The sequence below is a fragment of the Dryobates pubescens genome, chromosome 24 (assembly GCF_014839835.1).
Source record: "Dryobates pubescens isolate bDryPub1 chromosome 24, bDryPub1.pri, whole genome shotgun sequence".
NCBI classification, from domain to species: domain Eukaryota; kingdom Metazoa; phylum Chordata; class Aves; order Piciformes; family Picidae; genus Dryobates; species Dryobates pubescens.
Genome location: NC_071635.1, coordinates 7331454 through 7355079, shown reverse-complemented (window position 1 = coordinate 7355079; position 23626 = coordinate 7331454). Strand labels below are relative to the sequence as shown.

The window sequence follows — 23626 nt, the reverse complement described above, 5'->3', positions numbered from 1 at the left end:
CCCACGCACGTTGTGCCTGTGCCGGAGCCGGGATCGCAAGCAAGGCGTCCCGGGGCCGGTTTAAGGACTGTTTTCTCCCACACCAGGACCTTTCTCTGCCAAGTTCCCCAGCTCTGGAAGGGCGGCCGGGTAAGGCCGGGCCAGGTCAGCAGGGGCCGTGCACGCAGGCTCCGCGCTCGGCTTCATGCGGACCGGCACCACCCGGGGCGGTAGCCGTGGCCCTGCCCTGAGGGAGCCTCGCTGCCGCCCCCTGCAGGGCCGCGCCGGGAGGGTCCCGCCGAGGAAAAACGGGCAGGCGGCCGACAGAGACCGGGACAAAGCCCCGAGGCGACGGTGAACGGGCGAATGAGCGGCGGCGGGGCCGCGGCGGCGTCTTCCTCCGCCTAGGACTACTTCGCCCCAGATGTCGAGCAGCATCTGCCCCCGCCCTCGCCGCCGCACGCGCTGGAGAGGCAGAGGGCGGGGCGGGCGCTGGAGTGGGCGGGGCGGGGCGGGGCGGCGGGCGGGGCCGGGCGGAGGGGGGTCAAGGAGGCGCCGAGGAGAGTAACCAAAGGGGCTGAAGCAGCCGCGGACCGGGGTGGCCGCGGCCCTGGCACGGCGGCGGCCCGGAGGGCGGGAGCCCGGGGGCCTGGAGGAAGAGGAAGGGGCGCGGCGCCGCCGCCGCCAAAGCCTGGAGGAGCAGCAGCCGCTGGGGCGGGCGGCGGAGGTGAGCGAGCAGCGGTGGGGAGGCCCCTCGCCCGGCCGCTGGGGAGGCGGCGGCGGCCGGTCCGTCTGTCCCCGGCGGGGCGGCGGTTGGCGGCGGGGCGGGCTGCGCCGTACCATACCTGCCGCCTGAGCTGGGCAGGGGACTGACACCGGTGCGCGGGGTTGGGAGGGAAGGGAGGGGCTGTCTGCCGGCGGGCTGGCAGCGGGGTGCCGCGGCGGGGTGCCCGGGATCTTTGTGCGGAGCCGGGTGTGTGTGTGCTCGGGGGGAGGGGAGCGGGGGACAGGGCGGGTGTGCTCGGCGCCGGGGGTGTGAGGAGCAGATGAAGGGCGGGCGGGGAGGGGGGAGCTTCCCGGCTGCTCGCTTGACTCGGTGTTTTTTTCTGAGACACGGTCGGGCGCTGCCGAAGTGACTTTTGAGCCGTGTCTCTGTGTGTCTGCCTCGGCTGAAGGAAGCTGGAGCGTGGCGTTAAAGCCTAGCCTGGGATGAAGGGGTTTGTCTGGGGGACACACACGGAGTGGGGTATCCCGGTGGGAGCACCGAGGGGTGGGAGCGGTGACAAGGGCATCGAGGCGGCGGCGGCGGTGTTACACCGGGACCCGGGAGGCTGCTGGCGCCCCGCTGCCGCCGAGTCGCGAACAAAGAAGTGTGCGGAGAGCCGAGGGCAGCTCTCCCCTCTGAAATAAACTTCAAAACCCCACCAGTATGTACCCAGCAGTGCAGAAAACGAGGGTGAAGAGAATATTCGAGGATGAAGCCTTGTCGGGAAAGATGATACGGTATATTCAGGTCTCCTTAGGAGAAAATGTGAGAATTGGTGCTCCTGTGGTTCTGAGGCCACTGTCACATCTGTTTATGTTTGGGGTTTATTTTATACATGGCTGATCGTACCTTGTAGCAACAGATCTCTTTAAGGCAGCTTTTTAGATTAATTAATAGCGATGCAGAAACAGAGAGTAAGACCCCACGGCTTTACTCTTTGTTGCTGCGTTTGGAATTGACTCAGCTGTGACTTGCATGTAGGGTTAAAAGTGCTGTCTTCTTTATTTCAGAGCTCTAGGGGAAGATGTTGTCTCTCCTGACATCTTGCGATTGAGATCCCTGAGAACAGGTTCAGTAAGAATCCAAGTTCCTAAGGAAGACCCTCACGAATTTATTGAAATAAGAAGCTGTAAACGTTATTTCTTTTCCTGTTGTCTCTACTGCTTAAGAAACCATAATCTGAAGCACTTCTCAGACACTTGTCCAGATGTATGAAGCCTGCAAAGCTTGCTGTCCAAACTGACCGTTCCTTAGTAAGGTTGTGGTATGTGTGTAGTATTCTGAAGAAAAATCACCTTCTCTACACAGTTTCCAGAAGGAACATTTTATTATGGACATCTTATACTGGATGTATATCCAGAGAGATTAATGCTTGGAGTTGAAAGGCATTTAGTATACACTGAAAAGTTGGCTTTCCCTCAGTTTTTCCAGATGTATTGTCTCCCCTGTATACTGGGAACGCACACAACTGCATAAACTGCAGATGCAGCCATGGAGCTGTGTGGACTTCTGAGCCATATGAAAAGTATTTCTGAGCGCTGGTATCAGACGCCGCTTCATGATGTCAGCTGAACTGTGATTGTGTTATGCTAATCACGATAAAGCACACAAATGGAGTGACACCCTTCCTGAGGAGAGGCTGTTAAGTTCTGAGAGGCAGGTTGACTGATTACCACAACCTCTGTCAAGTTCCGTGCAGAAGATTCTTCAGCGCAAGAGGACGGTGTCTCTCCCCACCCTGAGATGCTGAAGGTGTCCTGCTGCTTATGACAAATCCAGGAGAAGAAACTTTATAAAATGGCTCAAACCAGCTTGCTGCAAGGAAAGCAGTTTTACTGTAGGGAGTGGGTTTTCCACAAGCTTCAGCACTGCCTCCAGGAGAAAGCTAACTGCAGCAGTAGTGCTGCCAACAAACCATCTCTTGTAGCGAATTCTGGGAATAATACTGGTGGTGTCTCTGGAAAAGGAGCTGCCTGGGGTGTATTGTTGGTAGGAGGGCCTGGTAGTGGGAAGACAGCCCTCTGTACTGAGTTACTGTGGCCAAGCTCACCTGCGAACCTGCAGAGAGGCTTACATCGGCAGGCTCTAGCTTTCCATTTCTGCAGGGCCCAGGACTCTGACACGCTGTGTGTTGGAGGTTTTATTAGAGGTTTAGTTGCACAGATCTGCCGCAGTGGACTGATCCCGGGATATGAGGACAAACTAAGAGATCCTGCCATTCAAAGTCTCTTGCAACCTGGGGAATGTGAGAGGAACCCTGCTGAAGCATTTAAAAGGTAAAACCAAATCAAACCCTGTCAAAAGGGAAAACAAATAAATAATCATAGTCTTCTCTTTAGGTCTTCCTTTCAAAGAGTCCACAGTGCAGATGGCTTAAAACATGTTTCTTTTGTGGCTTCTTACCTCTGTCAGAGCTTGCAGACCTACCATGGAAAAATCTAAGTTTGTCTTCAGAGCTGACTTAAATAATTTTGTTTAAAAAGTAAATATTAATAGTGAATTCATTTCCATTTTTATATTAACATCTTCAGTTGTAACCAATGTCTTGGAAAGACTTCCAAGTTACTGTCTTCAGAGTGGAAGATAACTGGCTAGTGGCCTTCTTCTGTCATAGAGGTAGGGCAGTTGTCCTTCATGGACCTGAAACAGAAAAGCTTCCAATATTGTGCTGTAAGAGGAAACTGGACTAATGGATCTCTGGGTCTGGTCCAGCACATCAGTTTTATGTTTGTCTAAAAATATGTGCTAGGAAAATGTCAATTAACTCCTTCTGTTGCTTCTCACACAATATGCACAGATTATATGAAATCTTTATTGCTACTTCTTTCATATGTTCTCCAAAGTGGTGGATCAGAATTTTATCAAGAGGGCTTACCATGCCCTTCAGAAGGTTTGTCAGCTAGATGAGCTGAAGGAAAACATTAAATATTTTACCTAGTGTGCCCCAGGAAACTGAAGTGTCTTCAGTATGTTACTAAGAACTTGTGTTTCTGTAAGGATGCTGTTGTGTATGCAAGAGTGTAGAGCCACTGATCACCTGGAACAATGTGTTACCTTGAGTCTTCACCCAGAACTTGTCTGTCACTCTTCATTCAATGAGTCACAGTGAAGGAAAATTGAGAAAGGATAAAGCTCTGTTCCTAGAGCCAAGCCTTAATTAATTGTGTTGTCAGTATAAAACTTCCCTGGAATATTACTTAAACTGAAGTTTTTTAGTACTGTGTAGTGATGTCACTTTCTTTGGTACTTAAGGGTTTATTGGGTGATGTTTGCAGTATGTAAACAAAATCCTGGCTGTTGGTTTTGTTGGGGTTTGGTTTTTTTTTCCTTTTTAATTTCTTTCCTGACTACTGTGACTGGGTAAACAAGTACTGAGGGTGAAAGGTAGTGCTTGCTCATATTGTGGTGTAAAAGAGCCTTCCAGTTACGTCCTTGTCCGCTGAATAAACAGGATACATGCCTACATTGTTCTCGGCGTAGTGTCTTAAAACAAATAGTCTAAACCAAGGTTAATTCTGGATTATTTTTGTTTGTTTGTTTGGTAGCAGCTCTTAAAGTCCCAATTTCAGAAGTGTTCAGCCCTCTCAATTTCTAATGACTGAAAACTGGGTGAAGTTAAGTGTCTATAAATGGAAGAGCAGACCGGCAGTCTCTTAGAATCCTGGAAGTGGGTTAATCTGGTGAGCAAAAGCCTGTTTATGTTTTAGAAGACTGTTACAGTGAAATCGTACTAACAGAGTGGAGGCAGGTGCTCTCAGGAGCTGGAATCCTTCCTCTTACTCCAAAGGAGTTAGGTCAGTATCTTTAGACAACAATGCAATATAGGAACGTTAAAGATACCTGTGAGTCAGCTTTTAAGGAAGACCACTTTTTGTGTGATGTTTGAGTACTTAGGTCAATACACAGGGTGCTTGGCTTTGTACTGGAAAAATAAAATATGACACAACATTTGGTACTAGTCTTTCCTTCTTCAGTTTCACAGCAGTGATTGTGAACTGTTTTGTTATTGCACTAAAACACTAAAAATACTCAGGCTGTAGTACAACAGCTTCAGTCAAGGAGGTGAAGGGGTTTTTTGGCCCTTCATCTGTTCCCTTTTTGCCCACCTACCCTGATCTGCTTTCAAAAGCAGCTGTGGTAGGTACTCTTCCTTCTCATATTTCTGCTTTAAGGGAGATGAGGTGCTGGAGACAAGGTGCTGTACTGGAAGTAAAAGTTTTCAGCACTGTGGCAGGGGACCAGGAGGTGGCTGTTGACAGCAGTACCATAAGCTTGTACTCCTGCTTGTATGACACAGTTACTGTCCACAAAAGAGGGACTTGGCCACCCTCTTCCTACCTTCAAGTACCTCAATCATTTGTTAATTGGACTTTTGTTGATGTATAAAACATGCAAGAAATGCTTGACAAGTTAGTATTTTTCATGATTTCTAAGGCTGAGCCCTTCAGCATGCTGGTGTGGTGTGTTTATGCTTTCTGTTAAGTGAAAGTTGCTGTAATGTGAAATGAGTTCTAGAAAGACTTGTCAGCTGGTTGCCTTTCACATTGTGCAAAGGCACTGAAACAGCATAAAGCTCTTGTCACAGTGCTCCATTGATTTTGGCCTGATTTTAATTGATTCAGTAGAAGATGGGAAAGATCATTCTTCAAAGACACTGTCAAATTTTTGCTCTATGTGTCTGCTCCAGACACAGCTGTGTGCTCATGGCCTAAAATGGCAAGACTTGGACGTTGAGACTATTGAACGTGTCCAGAGAAGGGCAACGAGGCTGGGGAGAGGCTTCGAGCACAGCCCTATGAGGAGAGGCTGAGGGAGCTGGGATTGTTTAGCCTGGAGAAGAGGAGGCTCAGGGGAGACCTTACTGCTCTCTACAGCTGCCTGAAGGGAGGTAGTAGCCAGGAAGGGGTTGGTCCCTTCTCCCAGGCAACCAGCACCAGAACAAGAGGACACAAGCTGCACCAGAGGAAGTTTAGGCTGGAGGTGAGGAGAAAGTTGTTCACAGAGAGAGTTGTTAGCCATTGGAATGTGCTGCCCAGTGAGGTGGTCAAGTCCCCATCCCTGGAGGTGTTCAACAGGGGATTGGATGTGGCACTTGGTGCCATGGTTTAGTCATGAGGTCTGTGGTGCCAGGTTGGACTTGATGCTCTTTGAGGTCTCTTCCAACCTTGGTGATTCTGTGAAATTACACCATGCTGGTTTTGCTAACTGGTCTACAAAGAGTAAGAAAGGAGAAGTTTCTGATGTGTTGTAACATGCCACTTCACGAACAATATAAAGTTCATGAGTTAAAATAGTGAATCTTCATCTGAGAGTTTTTTCAAGTGGGCTTTCAGCCATCCTGATGGTCCTGGTGATCCACATGCAAGTGATGAGCCAGGAGAGCTCAAACAGGAGACTTCTCCTGTTTGAATGTCTTTTCTTAACTTCTTGTATGTTTATTAAACGTCACTGGAGATGTTTAGGAAGAGGCTGGATGGGGTGCTTGGTGCCATGGTTTAGTTGATCAGATAGTGTTGGATGATAGGTTGAACTCAATGATCTCAAAGGTCTCTTCCAACCTGGTTAATTCTATTCTAAATATTCTATTCTAAAAATTCTTTCAGGCAGAACCAGATCTGAAGAGCTGGAAGGGTTGATCTATACAAATGTATTTAAGAAGCATTTGTTGCTGCACTGACAGCTGAAAGACCTGCTCCTTACAGCGGGGCTTCTGAGGTACTTTTCTCACACAGTCCTGGAGCAGAGAGCTATCTTAAATCTAAGGGAGAATGCTGAAGCCTATCATTCAGATTCAGGTGAAAGTGGAGCAGAAAGTATATGCACACTGGTGCCGAGTTCATTGTCATGGTTCTTTTTGCAGCTTAACACACAATCACAACTGCTTTTCTAATTCCTGGTGTGTGCTAATCCTATTTAGAGAGGGAAACCTCAGAGAGTTAACTAAGCTGGACAGGTGATGAGAAGCATTCACACTGAAATGTTATGGCAGTAAAGAATTGTTGGATGTTGTGAAGCTGTGCTGTCTGTGGTATAGTTCCTATACGCTGGCATGCACAACAGAGTTGCATTGCAGTGGAACACAACCAATAATGTTAAGTGGTGTAAAAAGTGAAGTAGTTTTATAGGTCTCTAAACTAGATCTGTAGACTTGATTGTGAGAAGTGTGAGAGGTTATGTCAGGTTTTATGCTGACCACAAGCTTGAAGCAGGGGTCTCTGTTGCTTTCTTGTGTGACTCATTTGTTTGGACAGCATTAAAATACAACAAATCTTGTGCCAGTAGCCGTTATCTGTGTAAAGTTAACTTTCACCTGTTTGGAGCAGCGCTCCAAAGGCTCTGGTGTTTCATGTTTGGCTGTATGGTGGAAATCTCAGAAGCAGCAGAATTCAGAGTAAAAGCACTAGGACTGTAAATCAGTGCTAGCAAACATTTCCTCCACTGCCCTGGCCCTTCACCTGTATTGGTTTTCCATGCAACCTGTTTTTTTTTTTTTAATTTGGTTTTTTCCTTCCCAGATTCCCTTAAGAGTGGTGGATCATCAAAAAGTTGCAAACTGCAGCTGACTGAGAAAGCTTTCACCCTTATCTAGCAGTGTGCCCAGGTGGCCAAGAAGGCCGATGGCATCCTGGCCTGTATCAAGAATAGTGTGGCCAGCAGGAGCAGGGAAATCATTGTGCCCCTGTACTCAGCACTGGTTAGGCCACACCTTGAGTCCTGTGTCCAGTTCTGGGCTCCTCAAGTTAAGGACATTGAGACTCTTGAACATGTCCAGAGAAGGGCAATGAGGCTGGGGAAGAGGCCTTGAGCAAAGCCCTATGAGGAGAGGCTGAAGGAGCTGGGGTTGTTTAGCCTGGAGAAGTAAGTTTTGTTTCACGTTCTGGATTGTTTGCCTGACAATGTAGGAAAACACAATTTTGTTCAGAGAATGTTCTGTGACTGCTGTGTGAGGACTTTAAATCTGCAGTGCTGAGATGCCAGCTTGCTTGCCACTTACTTAAGATAGATGAAGAAACAGGTTTAGAAATTGAGTTGTATGCAGTAACAGATGAAGTGTGAAGAAGCTGCTCTTTTTAGAACTCCTTGTACAATCTCTGAAGCCAGTAATATAATTAAAATTATCAGGGATCATGTAGGCTTTATTAAACAACTAATTAGTGAGCTTTTCACTGTTTTGGAGTAGCTGCTTCTTAATTGAGGAAACTCAAGTGTGTAGAACCTCAGCTCCTCCTTAGTTCTCCCCTTTATCTCTTTTTCCTCTTTGAACTGTTTACTTTTGCATTGTCTTTGGCTAACAGAAAGCTCCAAATGATTGAGGACAGATTTTAGAGTATCCTGACCTTCATGGGGTTAGTTTTTAATTCCCTACCCTACAAAATGATTTTTCCTTCCTAGTGAATTACCTACAGAACATGCTTCTACTGCTGTTTGCAGTCCCCAAATATCCATGGCTGCTGTGAAAATAAGCAGTGTTACTTTTGCTTTGGAGGTTGTAGTATGTTGTATTCAGGCAACTTTTCTGTCTCTTACGTGAAATACATTTACTAAAAGTCTGTTTTTACCACGAGCTTAGGAAGGACTGAAATAAAAGATACAGTAAGAAACAGCACATCAGAGATATTTGAGCTTGGGCTGCTGGAAACTTGAAAGCTGCTGAGATTTCCATCAATTTATTCTGTAAGACATTAGTAATTCAGTCTTAATCTTCTAACAGGAGCGAAATGCCTTCACTTTTCTCACCCAAGTCTCAAAGACTGAAAGTGATGTACATCTTTTATCTTCTCCTTCCTTCTGGAAAGAGCTGCTACACAGCCTTTTCCTCTGCTTCTGTAGCTCCAGTGTAGTCTTGGTAGCTGTAGCTTTGCAACAGTTACAAGAATGATGTGATCACAGATCATGTCAGACTCTCTAATTTTGTAGAGCTATAAATGCTGGAAACAAAGCCAAGGACTAACTGTATCCAGTTCCATGTGAAGATCTGAATGCATAATGAATTCATTTACAAGACCCTTTGGAGAAGAAAGTTGTTAAATTTCCACTGTGTTTATTCATTTACCCACAGGCACAGTTCAAATGTGCAAGTGACTGATTTGAACCTCATGAGAGGAGGTTGCAAGGGGACCTCAGAAACTGAGGTCCACCATCTTCTTCCTCAAGCAGAAGAAAACAAGAGTCTGAGAGATGCTTGCTTTATCTGCTTTTGCACTTCACAATTCTTACCAGAAAAAGAACTCATCTGTTTAACCTAAGGGCTGAGGGTTTTTTGTTTGTTTCTTTTTTTTTTTTTCCCCTCCCTAATCTTGTTACTACTTAATGGTGTTCTCCAGAGACCTGGAGAACAGATTCTTTCCTTTTTGGGACAGCCTTTTGCATACTTGAATGCTGCTTTGTGCTCTTTCATCTCATCTTTAAATTAAAGAATTCCAACTTGTTAGTCAGAATTAGTTAGATCTTTCTCAGAGGTCACACCTAAGAATGTGACATTAAACAAATCCCTGAGTTAAATAAAGTTTTCTGTATCTAAAGGGAATTTTTCTTAGCAAGCTTTTAGATGTGTAAATTTGCAAGGTAATTTCCCAGCTTTTTGTCCATTCCTGCATCTTTCACTTATGCTTGGCTAGAACCTAGTTGGACCCCAGCCCAGAAGAGCTTGATCTGGTGCAAGATTCAGTTCTGCTTTTAGTGGAAGTCATAACCATTTTCAGTTGGAAGTGAGATGTTTCGTGTTAGGTACCTAGTTGTAGACATCCTTTAGTGCACTGATGGCTTATTCAAGATCTCAGCACGTGCAACATGCCAAAGGAAATGTCCAAGCAGTGCTCTGGCAAGGGAGGGTCCCATTGGTGTCTCCCATGTAGTCTTCTACCTGTTTCCAGTCTCATTTGGAGAGTCCACAGAAGTTGAGTGTTGGAATGAGAAGCTCTCATGCTGTGTGATTTAAGGATTTCATGAAAGGATTTAAGTCCCTCTGCTTATTGAAAAACTTAAGGCTGTCAAGCAGTGATGCCAAAAAAGTAAGGAGCATGTGCCTTCATTATTGAAAGCACTCTGTGCTCACTCATGGAATAACTACAGTTGGATTTGTAGTATCTTATTTCTGGTGAAGAAAAACTATGTTAAAAATATCTACTGTCAACATCAAGTGGCTGAATGGCTTTTTTAATCTAAAGAAAGTTGCTCCTATGGATTTCATCAAAGACTGGACAGCTTTACAGTCTTTAGCTCCCCATTAGATTGATCTTCATACTGTGGAAGCATAGTGATAGTGTAGTAAGAGACATAAAATATTAAAAGTAGCAGGCAGACTTCACAGCACAGAGCCTTTTAGGGCTCTTTATAGGAAGCAGCTACATGTAAGCTGGTATCAACAAGCTCAAAATACCTTCTGAGAGCCGATGAAGAAAGTGACCAAGAGAGTCTGTGTGAAAGAAGTAAGGAACAATACAAAAACAATGTGTTGCACTGACCCTTAATACTGGCTCCCACGTGGTGATGTACTGTGAAGATGTGAACTACAGTATTAATGCTAAATGTGTGGTGAAATGCTGTTTTGTCTTCAGTGTGACTTACAGCAGTGCAAGTAATCCTGAATACAGTTTCTGTGCTGACTTTCCCTTTGGTCAGGTATGAGTGTTAGTTTCTAAGTATTTACATGTTTGTCCTGTGTGAGGTCTTTTCCAACCTTATTGATTCTGTAGAAGTCATGAGGTCTTGGGTGACAGGTTGGACTTGATGATCCTTGAGGTCTTTTCCAACCTTATTGATTCTATGATTCTATTACAGGAACTTCTAGTAAATCCAATATTTGTCTACATTTTAATTACTCAGTAACATGCTTTACTTTATAGTCACAGGGGGGTCACGGAGCACTGGAACAGGCTCCCCAGAGGGGTTGTGTAGTCTCTTTCCCTGGAGGTTTTCGAGACCCATCTTGGATGCATTCTGTGACCTGCGCTAGATTCGATGGCCCTGCTCTGGCGGTGGGGTTGGACTCGCTGATCTCCCGAGGTGCCTTCCAACCTCTAACATCCTGTGATAAAGGCAGGCTGCCAACTGGAAATCCTACCATGGGTGAGATGAGAGAGTCACTTTTGTAAGAGCACACACGAGAGGTTAAACAGAATCTGCCAACTTGGCTTGTATTTCCACCTCAGGGGAAGTAAAAGTTTCAGCAGGTAAATTTGTACTCCATAAACTTGCTCTTTTGAGAGCTTCTTGACTCTGATGGAGCTTTGAATTCTGACTGGTTACATGTGAGGTGTAACTGATGCTTTAGACTTCTGATACTGGGTTTTGTAGATATGTATTCTGGTGCTCTCTGGACTGTTAGAAAGCTAAGCATTGCCTGAAGCTTAAGCACTTTGTGGCATGTTTCTCTTTAGGCTTTTCCCTGAAATCTGTAGAGTTAACAGGTCACATAACAACAAGTTAGTGTTTCTGCAAGAGCAAGTTGTATGTTCTTCTTTTCATTGTATGGAAGCACTGCATGCAGACTGAACATAATACCATTTAAGGTTTTAACCTTTTCAGTTTAAATTACCATAAGAAAGTTTCCCTGAGGCATTTTAATAATGACAACTTACATAGACCTTTTTGTCTTCTACTTCTATGGGCATTAACATTTTGCCTTTAATCTGTGTGGCTCAGTCTTAAACCTTACAGGTTTTCCTATAAGCTGTTTAGTTAGATGGACCTTCATAGCAGTTCTCACTTGTTAATTATTTCCCTTGCTTCCAGTTTTCTATGCACATGTTCATAGCTTGTGCAAGGGTTTAAGTTTCTTTTCTTCCTTTTTAATGGGGGGGGGGGGAAAGGATTTGGTGGATTGTGAAGTAGAAAGGACTTTGTGTGTCTAATATACTGGGAAAGATAGTATTTGAAGTATCACCTCCTGAAAGTGTTAGTGAAGTTTCACTTGCTTTGGTGTCATGATGTGTGGAATACGCTGGGAATGGTGAGAAATCTTTTCTCTTTGTGCAGGAGCAGGAATGTTTTGAATAGTTAATGCAGAAACGTTTCATGATTGAAAAGAAATAATTAGGACACGGGAGGAAAGGAAAATTAAGGAAATAATGATGTTGAAATAAGGGTTCTGGTGTTCAGAGGTGTTGCAGAGGAGGTGCTGCAAGGAACACAGGTAGGTGCTGGGTGCACTTGATGACATACAAATGTGAGGGAATAGCAAGAAAGAAGAACTGAAAATCAGATCAGGAAAAGGTGGCAAACAGAAATTGGCAGAGCTGACCAAGGGGAAGGGGCAAAACAATTACAATCCAAGTCCTTCCCATGTTACATGTTTGCAGATACCCTCATCAGGTTCACGTGGTGCTGACCTGACAGTGTTTTTTAAAGTAATTTGTAGAGAAGATACAGAAAGGATCAATAGATTTATAGTCAAACTGAGAGCAACTCTGTCTGCTTGGGGCTGGGGAAGGAAAGAACGAACCAAGCCAGGAGTTAGCGAATGTGGATCCAGAGTGATGCATGAGGAACATATGCTATGGATTCTACTTTGGGGAGTATGGGAGAATAATTTTGAATGGGACACATGAAAGCTGCTCCATCTGTTACCTCTTCAACTAAGACAGTGCAATTAAAGGTTAGGATAATCCCTTTTATTTGTGAAAATGGGATGGGAAAAGATACGTGGTAACGCAAACATAGGAGGAAAGCTGTCTTAAGAGCTTGACTAGTAAGGGAAAATGTTAACTGCTTTTCATCTGGTATTTGTGCAGAGGATTTTCTGAAAATGAGGTTGGACAGTGTAATCCTGCAATCAGTTCAGCAGTTGAAGTGTAGGGTGCTTTATGATAATGTGCCAGAAATGAGAAAGGCAGCTATAGGGCAACTCGGTTGGGGAGTGCTGATTTTCAAAACGTTTGTTCTTGTTTATCCCGATTCCTCCAGGCAGGCAATTCAGGAGCCCCCTGTTCTGAAGAAACAGCTCACTGCTGAAATAGCCACTGCAGCACCTCCTCTTTGTGCTTGCCCTGTCAGTGATGGGTTGTTTTGTTCCTCTGGAATTGACTCTATGAGGAAAATACAATTAACTTGGGGATTGTCAGACTGAACTGCAGTAGTAGTGGTGACAGTTTTTGTTTCATGCACATTATGCTGTTGTCTTTTTAAAGAGAGTCATGGAATAATAGCACGTAGAGCTGGCTGTACAGTAAATGAGAATATAGCCTGATGAAAGCCACCCAACTGAATGTATTCATAGAATCAGTAAGGTTGGAAAAGACCTCAGTGATCATCAAGTCCAACCTGTCACTCAAGACCTCATGACTACTAAACCAATGTACCAAGTGCCACGTCCAGTCCCCTCTTGAACACCTCCAGGGACGGTGACTCCACCACCTCCCTGGGCAGCCCATTCCAATGGCTAACCACACTCTCTGTGAAGGACTTTCTCCTGCAGTGCAGTTTTTTGCCAGCCTCATCTGAGAGTTGGGGTTTTGTTTCTTTTTTGTGGCTAGCATTTCTCATGTCCACAAATCAAATCGTACACATGGAAAGCAATATCTGTTTCTTCAGTTGTGCTTATGCTCTGCATAAATCAAGGCAGCAGAGAGAAATGGATTTTCTCTGTCTCCAGAACATAAAATGATACCAATAAATTCAAATGCCTGTGAAGCTACAAGAATTTTGAGTCAGGTGTGTATCAGTGTGTTCAGATAGCAGTGCTCATAGAAGAAGATGCATTTTTGTTCAATGAAATGATTTTTTTTATGTGGCTGAAGAACCAGGTAGTTGTTAAAGCAAGCTGAAAGCACTGTGTGTTTCACTTTGCCTCAACCTTTGGTTTCATGAGTGATTTAAAACTAACTTTGTAATTTTAATGCCCTGTGTTGTATGTATAAACTTGTTAGTTTTCTTATTGTGGCATCCCATTTCAACCACAGGCTTCTGAGTATTTACAAAGTTAGTTATTATCCCTAACTTTAGAGGAAGGGAAAATAAGGTGTAGTGTGGGTAATTCTCTCATTTCAAGTAATGATAGTTTTCAGTGAGTCTTGATTTGATGCTTTCATCTCATGCATTTGATTTAAAATGCACTTTCTCTCTTTGTACCTTTTTCTTTCTTAAAATAAGAGATTGAATTGTGGAGAAACAAACAGTGGCAATCCAACTGATGCTTAATACAAAGAAAAACAGTGGGGTTTGACACTAATAAAAGAGAGCTTGTAAACAGCACCCTGTTGATGACAAATCCCAGGGGTAAATATAAATAACAGCAACTTAGACAACAGCTCAAAACCTGGGGGTGGAGGAGGAGAGGTAATAGGGTTATTCATATAGGGTCATGAGACAGACAGCGAGGAATATAAGTGAGGTAGTAATCAAATGCCTTAGGTGTCTTCATACTAATGGAAAAAAGATATGGAATGAACAGGCAGAACTGGAAATATTAGTACACAGTCAAGCTTGATTTAAATGCTCTAAAAGGTCTGTCAGGATAACTTGTATGACTGGTATGTTGAGACAAAAAGTAGATTGTTTAGGAGTTGCTTTGTGTATCCTATGCTTGCTTGTAGTTCTAGAGTAAATCAAAGTTAAAGCCACTGAAACATCTGCAAATAAAAGAGCTACACTACATATGGTGATAGTTTTATGTCTGATATCTACTTGGTAAAAGGGTTATTTTCTGTGTACCTACAACTACCCTTGTGTATCTAAAAGTTTACCTGCTTTGGCAAAGCATAATAGTTGACAGCAGCTAGGAGAGATTCTCTGAGTCATAACTTCTCCTAAAATGCAAATATTTAACTCTATCAGAACATCAAGATTAAGTAAGCTAAGCTTAAGATACAACATGGACTCGTCTAAGACATAGAATTTGGACAGTAATGTTTACATAGCTGAAAAATTTGAATAACAAAACAAGAGATAAACATCTTCTGGGAAAGCATGCGATGAGCAGGAGTCTGTCAGTGACCATATTTCTGATGTCAAAGAGGAGAAAATAGCTCGTGGGAGGATATGAATTTACTTCAGTCAGATGGGGAGAAAACTAGCCGAGAAAAAGCAAGGCAACTTGGGGAGATAGTGACTAAAATAATCTTAAATGCATGATGCCTAGAAGATGAGAAAGAATGAACTCAAAGTAGGGGAGATACTGGTGACCTCAGATAATTTGTGGGTAAGACTGCATGAAGGGAACTACAATGAAAGAAAATAATTAGCTGGAAAGATGTCTGAAAGCAGTATATTAAATGTCCAGCTTAGTGAAACTGAACTCCTCATCATTCATGTGTTAAACATTAGAAGGAAGACTGCAGAAAGACAGTGGATCGGCTGCTGAACGTGAGAGTAAATGAGCAGTGTGAAAATGAAGGCAAAACTGAGAGTTCAAGGGGCATTGTTCATGTTTCCTGAGAGGTGTGTTTTTCTGCTAATAAGAAATAATTCTGCATGTGTGTTAGCAGAGGGAAGGCAGCATCACAAGTGCTGGTCTGCTATTCATTGGAGAGTTAAAACTGGTGTCACTGGGGAAGCCAAAATGTTCACTGCCTGTGTTAGAGATGTGATACTGCCTCTCTACTCATAAGGCCTCATCTGGAGTACTGTGTCAGGCTCTGGGCTCCCCACCACCAGAGACACATGGACCTGCTGGAGGGCCACAAAGATGATCAGAGGGCTGGAGCATCTCTTGTATGAAGACAGGCTGAAAGAATTGGGGCTGTTGAGAAGAAAAGGCTTCAGGGAGACCTTGTAGCTACACTTCAGTAGCTGAAGAGGAACGTACAGTAAGGCTGGAGGAGGAAGGACCATTTTGAAGGCCTTGTAGCGATAGGATGTGGAGCAGTGGTTTGAAACTGGAGCAGGGTAGATTTAGACTGGGCATGAGGAAGTTCTTTACAGTGAGAGTGGTGAAATACTGCAACAAGTTGCCCAGATATATAGTTGAGGTCCCATCCCTGGAGACTTTCAAGATCAGACTCGATGTGGCCCTGGGCTGCCTGCTCTAGTTGGAGGTGTCCCTGCTGACTGCTGGGCAGCTGGATGAGATAACCTTTGAGGGTCCTTTCTAACCCCGTGCAATCTGTGAATCTATATTGCCCTTTCTTAGAACCAGTCATTTTGTAGTCAGCTAACACAATTAAAAGTGGCAACAAAGAAATGAGATTACAGAAAAACATGGTCTAGACAAGACAACCCAAAACATAAACAGGTGAGATGTTTTCAAACTGTTCAACCTATGAACCATACTGATTATCTTCAAAGGACAGGTTATCTTTATCAGGCTGGCTGAAAACTCAGACTTGAAAGATTCATGTTTAGTGCCTTTCTTTAAAAAGGGGACAGAAAGGCTTTGGGGGATTAGAAGTGTCAGCTGAAATGGGGGAAAAAAAAAAAGCCAGAACAAATAATCAAACTGCATTCAAGCAGCTGGAAGGTGACAGAGTTGAAACAAACAATGAATGTGGTATGATGTGGCTTCATTTTGGCAAATCAAATCTAACCTCTTTTTGTAAGAGACAGAGGAGAATAGTGTTTGTGGGTAAGGGATAACCATAAATGTCAGTTGTGACTGCAGGAAGGCCTTGATGCAAGACTCATGCAAAGAGGCTGCATGGAAGGTAAAACTCATCTGGCTATGTGCAAAAATGTAGTGACAGTACTTAGAGAGTAATTATCAGTAGTTCATTTTCACACTGACACAGCACGTGGTGTCTGCCTCTTTCCAGCATACTCCTTAATGGTCTGGCTGACTGAGCAGAGAGAAATTGTAACAACTACTGATGTCCTTGTAATGACAACTGTGTTATCCCTGGGACACAAGTAATAGGGCAAGAAGTAAAAGATTCGAATTCCAGGAAAAAGGGTTAAAGTTAGATACACAGGGAAAGGGGAACACATCCCAGCTGCAAGAATATTGAAGCACTGAATAGATTGCTTGGGGAGGCAGAGTATTGATGAGTGGAAGTCTCTAGGAGTGCCTAGACTAGTATCTGTCGGGGATGTCAGATGTATAGGTGGGGAAGTGGACTAGATGACCTCTCCATTACTGAAGATCAGAGCTAGGAGGGTTTGTCTAGAATATGCCATCCTGGCATGCATCAAGAATGGTGTGGCCAGCAGGAGCAGGGAAGTCATTGTGCCCCTGTACTCAGCACTGGTTAGGCCACACCTTGAGTCCTGTGTCCAGTTCTGGGCCCCTCAATTTAAGAAGGACATTGAGACTCTTGAATGTGTCCAGAGAAGGGCAACAAGGCTGGGGAGAGGCCTTGAGCACAAACCCTATGAGGAGAGGCTGAGGGAGCTGGGGTTGTTTAGCCTGGAGAAGAGGAGGCTCAGGGGAGACCTTATTGCTGTCTACAACTACCTGAAGGGAGGTTGTAGCCAGGAGGTGGTTGGTCTCTTCTCCCAGGCAACCAGCACCAGAACAAGAGGACACAGTCTCAGGCTGCACCAGGGGAAATTTAGGCTCGAGGTGAGGAGAAAGTTCTTCACAGAGAGAACTGTTCGCCATTGGAATGTGCTGCCCAGGGAGGTGGTGGAGTCCCCATCCCTGGAGGTGTTCAAGAGGGGATTGGACGTGGCACTTGGTGCCATGGTTTAGTCATGAGGTCTGTGGTGTCAGGTTGGACTTGATCTTGGAGGTCTCTTCCAACCTTGGTGATTCTGGGTGATTCTGTGAAATTACTATTGTATACTGCATGTTCAGGAGTATATTTGCATTGTTTCCTGTACTCTTCTCCTCGTTGACCTTGGTAAGGATGCAGATTTCTGCATGTCAGGCTCTGACTAGTTCAGAGCATGTTGTATATGTTAGCACACATGGCAAGTAGATTCTGTTTAAAAATGTATAGAGAGTCAACCCTGGTCATGGTACCAGGTGTGAATGTTTTTCAGCTACACTTTTCTGTCCATTACCATAGCTGAGTAGTTTGCAAACTGTTCTAGGCAGTCCAACTGTTACACCAAAAGATTGGGGTTTAAGGTTTCTGTTTTCTAAGGTTTTGAGTAAATCCCCCAGCAGATCTGCTGGCAATGCTTTATAGAAAGAAAAAACACAAACCACCCATCTGTTTGTATGAGGCAGTAGGAGGTCTATAATCAACACGCAGAGGTTCATCTTGCGCTGTCTGTGTGTGACCGGTGGCGCTGGGTCTGCCACAAACGCTACCTTTGTCTGGCCTGACGCCCTAGAGCTAGCTTTTGTGCTTTCCTTGTGGGACTGCAAGTCTGCTATACAATTACAGATAAAATCCACGTTGCTACAAGACATTGCAAAATCAGGTACTGAATTGCATAAGGCTTGCCTGCTCTTCCTAATTCACTCCTGAAAAGACCAGACCTGAGATTTACATCCATGTGTTCTGCCTGGAGCTTTCCCAATAGGTGATTCTCAGGATTTGATTTGTTGTTGTGGTGGTTTTTTTCCCCCCCCTGCTTTCTGCTCTTTCTTTATAAAACTAACTGAACTCCTAGAGGCAGTTTGTCTTTCTGTGCAGCCTGTAAATGAGCAATTTACAAGAAACAATAATCTATATTATACTCCAGTCCATGAGTATGTATCATTCCAGTATTCCACCCCCTCAGAAAGTCATAATCAGTTGCAGTGCACTTTTATCACTCTGAAAAATTACAGAGCAGGTACCTCAGTAACCTGATGGATTATGTACACAGCTGTGCACACAGCAAACTGGGTCACTACACTTTTGCCATCCTTAGCCATATGTTTAGTTTTGCAGCTTTGGAAGTGTTCTCTTCTGTTCTCTTCTGTTCTCTTCTGTTCTCTTCTGTTCTCTTCTGTTCTCTTCTGTTCTCTTCTGTTCTCTTCTGTTCTCTTCTGTTCTCTTCTGTTCTCTTCTGTTCTCTTCTGTTCTCTTCTGTTCTCTTCTGTTCTCTTCTGTTCCCACTGTTAAGGGTCCTGTGTGTGTGTTTTCCAGGATGTTGTTATCTGTATGAGTGATCAGTAAGAAGCAATGTTACACATGTCTCTTGTTCCAAGAATTGGGGTGATACTGGACAGAAAACAGCTATGGGACCTGAGCAGCAGAATTTCCCTTTTAATCATTGGCCAGAATGTGTTATGGGACAGGTAAACAAAATGTTTACTGCCAGTCACCCATAAGACGTAAATGCCTTGTCATAGGACAAGCTAAAACTCACTAATCTGTAAACAGCACTGGAAGTCATTTGTAAGGATGCTCTGTTTTTTCTTTCTGACTACAGCTGCTGAAAGCCTTCTGGGAAGGAGGGTGGTATTTCATCAGCTGAGCAGCAGAAAGTGACAATTTTATTATAAGTGAAATTTACCTTCCTTTACAGTGGCCTGGGTCCCACATGCAGTTTGGAAAACAAAAGAGAATAAAGCAGCTATTGGGATCCATTTGTCTTTGGAGCTTCTAATGCTCTTCAGCAGCTTTATCTTCGCTGGCTGCATTCTCCAATGTGCAAATTGTAAACTGGAGGCATGGAACAGCCTTAAGGGGTTGTGCTCTGCTAACCAGCCTCTGGGTTATGACAATATACAAGTGACCATGTGTCTGTGACCTCACAGATTCATAGATGGTTTGGGTAGGAAGGGAGCTGGAAGATCAGCTACTTCCAAGCCCCCTGGCACAGGGAGGGACATATTCCACTAGACCAGGTTGCTTGAGGCCTCATCCAGCCTGGCCTTGAACACCTCCTGGGAGGAAGCATCCACGACTTCCCTGGGCAAGCTGTTCCAGTGTCTCACCACCCTTACTGTAAAAAATTTCTCATGAGGCAATGGGGAGCAGGGTGGAGGATTTGCTGTCACTTGTGAGAATTTAAGGACAGATGAGGTTTTAAAAAAATGTGGAATTTTGCATTGCTTTTCAAGTCTTACAATGTTAACATTTTCATGTTTGCTCTGTGTTAGTAGTGGAAGTAGTGAAAATCTGTGTACAGATTGGTGCCTTTAGGTGCCTGTCTCCCTAGTATCTTGTGAAGGCCTGGGCTCCTCTCTGATCTCTGTATAACATAACTCCCATCTTTTGCTGTCATGCAGCACTTCCAGCTCTTAACTGCCCTAAAGAGACCCCCTGCAGTGGGCTGGGGAGGATGGAGCTTCCGCTCCACCTCATTCAGACCAAGGCAGCATCAGCTTTCCACTTACTGGTTTGAATTTTTGCTAGATTTTGTGATACTTATTTTTGTTTTAAGCAGAAATCCCACTGTTTCTTAGGTTGCTGGCAAAAATGCCTCCAACATCATGTGAATGGAGTTGGCTTATTTACAGTTTCACTGTTTACTTAACTTTCTCTAATTTCTGATGCAACAGAAATGGAAATGAGTGTCCTAAAAATTACAGTGTGTCACACTGCAGGCTGCCTATAAGGAGGAAGATGCTTGCTTGTTTCTCTGAAGCTTGAGACCAGTGTTTGGAGAATTGTCTGGTTTGTTATGCACTAAGTATTGTTAAACTCTCTGTGTAAATATATAGATATATAATTCCATCTAATACACATAGGCAGAGTCCTCCATTACATTAATCTTCAGTAGTTCTTTGGATTAAATGTGCAAATGAGCAATTCCTTTGTAAAGTCTCTGAGGCATTCAGATCTCATAGAGGGCAGCACTGCGTTGTCCCTCTCTTGTAAAGTGAATGGTTTATGAAGTTCTGGCAATTTTTTTGCCAACAGAACTATAAATTCATGTAAAACTCAGTGTAACCTTGGTTGCTAATAGCAGTTGATCAGCTCCACCACCTTGCCAGTAATCACCAAACCTTTTCATATGGGGTGTTCTGAATATGTTTGTTTTTTTCAGCATATGCTTACAACCTCCAGGGAATTCCTTCAATTCCAAGCAATTACAGTCCTCATGAAATTTCTGTTACTCATGTGGTTGCCTACTACTGTTTGTTGTGACTGGGAATGGAATCATAGCATCAATAAGGTTGGAAAAGACTTCAGAGATCATCAAGTCCAACCTATCACCCAACACCTCATGACTAAACCATGGCTTCAAGTGCCACGTCCAATCCCCTCTTGAACACCTCCAGGGATGGTGACTCCACCACCTCCCTGGGCAGCCCATTCCAATGGCCAATTGGCCAGTGGTGACATTATTATTGATGTGATTGTATATATTGCATCCGAGCTGCCTCACTGACAGTGAATATTGCTTGCCTTTTTCAAAGGTGAGTAGGATTTAGGAGCAAAGACATTCTGTGGGGGTCTTGGCATGCAGGTGAACTCAAGCCGGGGAGTGCCAGCTTCCTAATGCTTCAGAACTTCCCAGAACAGAGAGAGATGGATGAACTGCCTCAAAACCTGAGGGCAACCTTACCTGACAGAAGTAAACATCATTGGGAGCTTTTAGTACTCTCTTATAAATCACTTTGGGATGTTTGCCTTAATTTTCCTCCTCTTCCTGTCCTGTAGTGGTGGATTTTAACCAGCAGCACTTCCAATGTGGTTTTTCCAACCTGACAAAAATGCAGCAGTGAAAATAACTCAAACAGCAGATGCAGCCACTTTCAGAGTGATGACATTGCACATGGTCCAAACCAGAACAAGTACATGGCATGGTGCTTTTCTCTGGGTATGCAAGGAAAACCTAAGCAGGCAGAATGGGAGAGAAAGGACAACATAAGTGAAGTCTGACTGCCAGTTGAAAAGTAGTTGCTGCTTGTGTGCTTAGGGGCTAATATGAGTCTGTCCTTGCTAGCCAGTCCCCCCCCCCAAAATTGTGTATGGGGTAGAAGTGTATCCTTGATGCATTCAATAGAGGTGGCCTGGTGTAGATAAGCGTGTGATCCACGGGCTGAGAGTGTGCCAGGCTGCACTGGGGTCCTGCTGCCTGGGCTGAGGGTCTGCCAGGCTGTGCTGTGCTCCTGCTTCTTGGGCACTGCAGAGCACTGTACTGCTCTGATTGCATTTACACTATTTCAGAGGCTAACCACAGGCTTGGCCAAGCTTGGAAGAAGACAGCAGGCTTCATTCCCTAGCAGTGGTGCAAATGTTGCTGTTTTGGTCTGCAGATGCAAGATGAGTTTTGCATTCCGTCTTTGCAAGAGTGTGTGCATGCTTTTGGCAAATCCTGAAGCTGGATCCCTGGCTGTAGCTTGCAGAGAATCTTTCCTCTGCATAAAAATGTTTGGAGGAAAGCCTCAATAGTTAAGGAGAGGAAAGAAACGAATGCAGGGATTAAGAATATGACATGTGGCTGATGAATTTGCTCAAGGAACGTGGTGTAGAAGCGTTGGCATAAAAGCAGGAGGAGAGAATGAAAAAGGCTCTGTGTGGATGGTACTGTCTGCTCTTTTGCAGGCTTTAACTGCAAAGAGCAGAGCTTGTAAATTCCTGACACAGACCTCTGGAATGATGCTTCTTGGCTTCCATGGCTGTAGCTGAAATACAAATGCTACACTCTAAGGTTTTGGTGAGAAGGTGACTCAAAAGGCAATGCGTTAAACCGTTGTCATGCTGATGCAGAAGAAGAAACATTAGGGCTGTAGTAGCAGTAGTAAAGAGGATTTCCAAACCAGTCATTTCCATCATGAAATTTGAAGTATGGACTGTTTTTCACTAAAAGTGGCAGCACTTGGAGTCTGAGAAGTGAAGGCTGTTTGGTTTTGTGTGTTGGTTCTTTGGAGGTTTTTTGCTGGGTTTGTTGGTTGGGGTTTTTTGTTTAGTTGGTTTGGGTTTCCCCTCACTCCCCCTCTCCCCTTTGCTTCTCAGGCTTGCTTAGGAGGTAAGTTTTACACACTTACTTTGTGGGTTCATCAGTAGTGAATGCCAGCAGCTGAACAGGCAAGAGGAAGCCGTTTTAGGGGTAAGCGACCTTCACACCGCCACAGCCATCAAACTGTTCAAGTGGGGGGACAACCAAATTTCCTATACACCAGAGGCAATCAAATATGAGGAACACATTCATAAGAAACTAGGGTTTCTTTTGCTCCCAGAAGCACTCATTGTTTGGCATGGGTGTTTGTCTTTTTGTGATGGCTTTCCCCCCCCTGTTTTTAGCAAGTATGTGCGTTCCACTGTGAGTCTCTGCAGCCTTTGTGGCCAGTGCTGCTATCTTTTGACTTTGTTCTGTTGTGTCTTGGGTGTTTTTTTTGTGTGGAGCCAATCTAAAAATCTCAAGGATAATCATAAGCAGAACTCCAGCCCAGCCTGTGTATATTCCTTCCATATGTGGGGAAATGGTGTTTGCGTGGGTTCAGTCAACTCAGTAGCAATCCTGAGGAATGCTGTGGGATGGCTCATTGTTCTGAGGACTCTTTATTTGTTAGAGAGCGTGTAAAACATCTACACCCTGCATAAATAAAGTCATTACATTACAAGGCATGGCCATTACAATGAGTTCCATTATTTAAAATATCTAATTGTGCTCTTTTCTGTGGAGATTCCAGATTTTACTAACAGAATAGAACTAACCAGGTTGGAAAAGACCTTCAAGATCATCGCATCCAACCTGTCATCCAACGCTATCTAATCAACTAAACCATGGCACCAAGTGCCCCATCAGGTCTCTTCCTAAACACCTCCAGTGATGGTGACTCCACCACCTCCCTGGGCAGCACATTCCAATGGCCAATCACTCTTTCTATGAAGAACTTCCTAACATCCAGCCTAAACCTCCCCTGGCACAATTTGAGATTGTGTCTTCTTGTTCTGTCACAGGGCTGGAGAAACCTCCCCTATGGGGGACAGGCTGAGAGAGTTGGGGCTGTTCAGCCTGGAGAAAAGAAGGCTCTGGGGAGACCTTAAGAGCAGCCTTCCAGTAACTGAAGGGGGCCTACAAGAAAGCCAGGAAGAGACTTTTTACAAAGGCTTCTAGTGATAGTATGAGAGTGGAATAGCTTTAAGCTTGAGGATAGCAAATTTAGGCTGGATATTAGGAAGAAATTCCTGACAGTGAGGGTGACAAGACACTGGGACAGGTTGCCAAGGGAGG

At 44.4% G+C, this 23626-nt stretch overlaps 1 protein-coding gene across 1 annotated transcript in view; it reads left to right on the top strand.

The window, feature by feature from the left end:
• The first annotated feature begins 2519 nt into the window (after positions 1–2519).
• ANKRD50 (ankyrin repeat domain containing 50) overlaps positions 2520–23626 on the top strand; it is a 44264-nt gene continuing 23157 nt past the window's right edge. Inside the window, exon 1 of the mRNA XM_009895948.2 lies at positions 2520–3021. Coding sequence (XP_009894250.1) covers positions 2543–3021 — 479 coding nt within the window. The 5' untranslated portion in view covers positions 2520–2542. The remainder of the gene's footprint in view (positions 3022–23626) is intronic.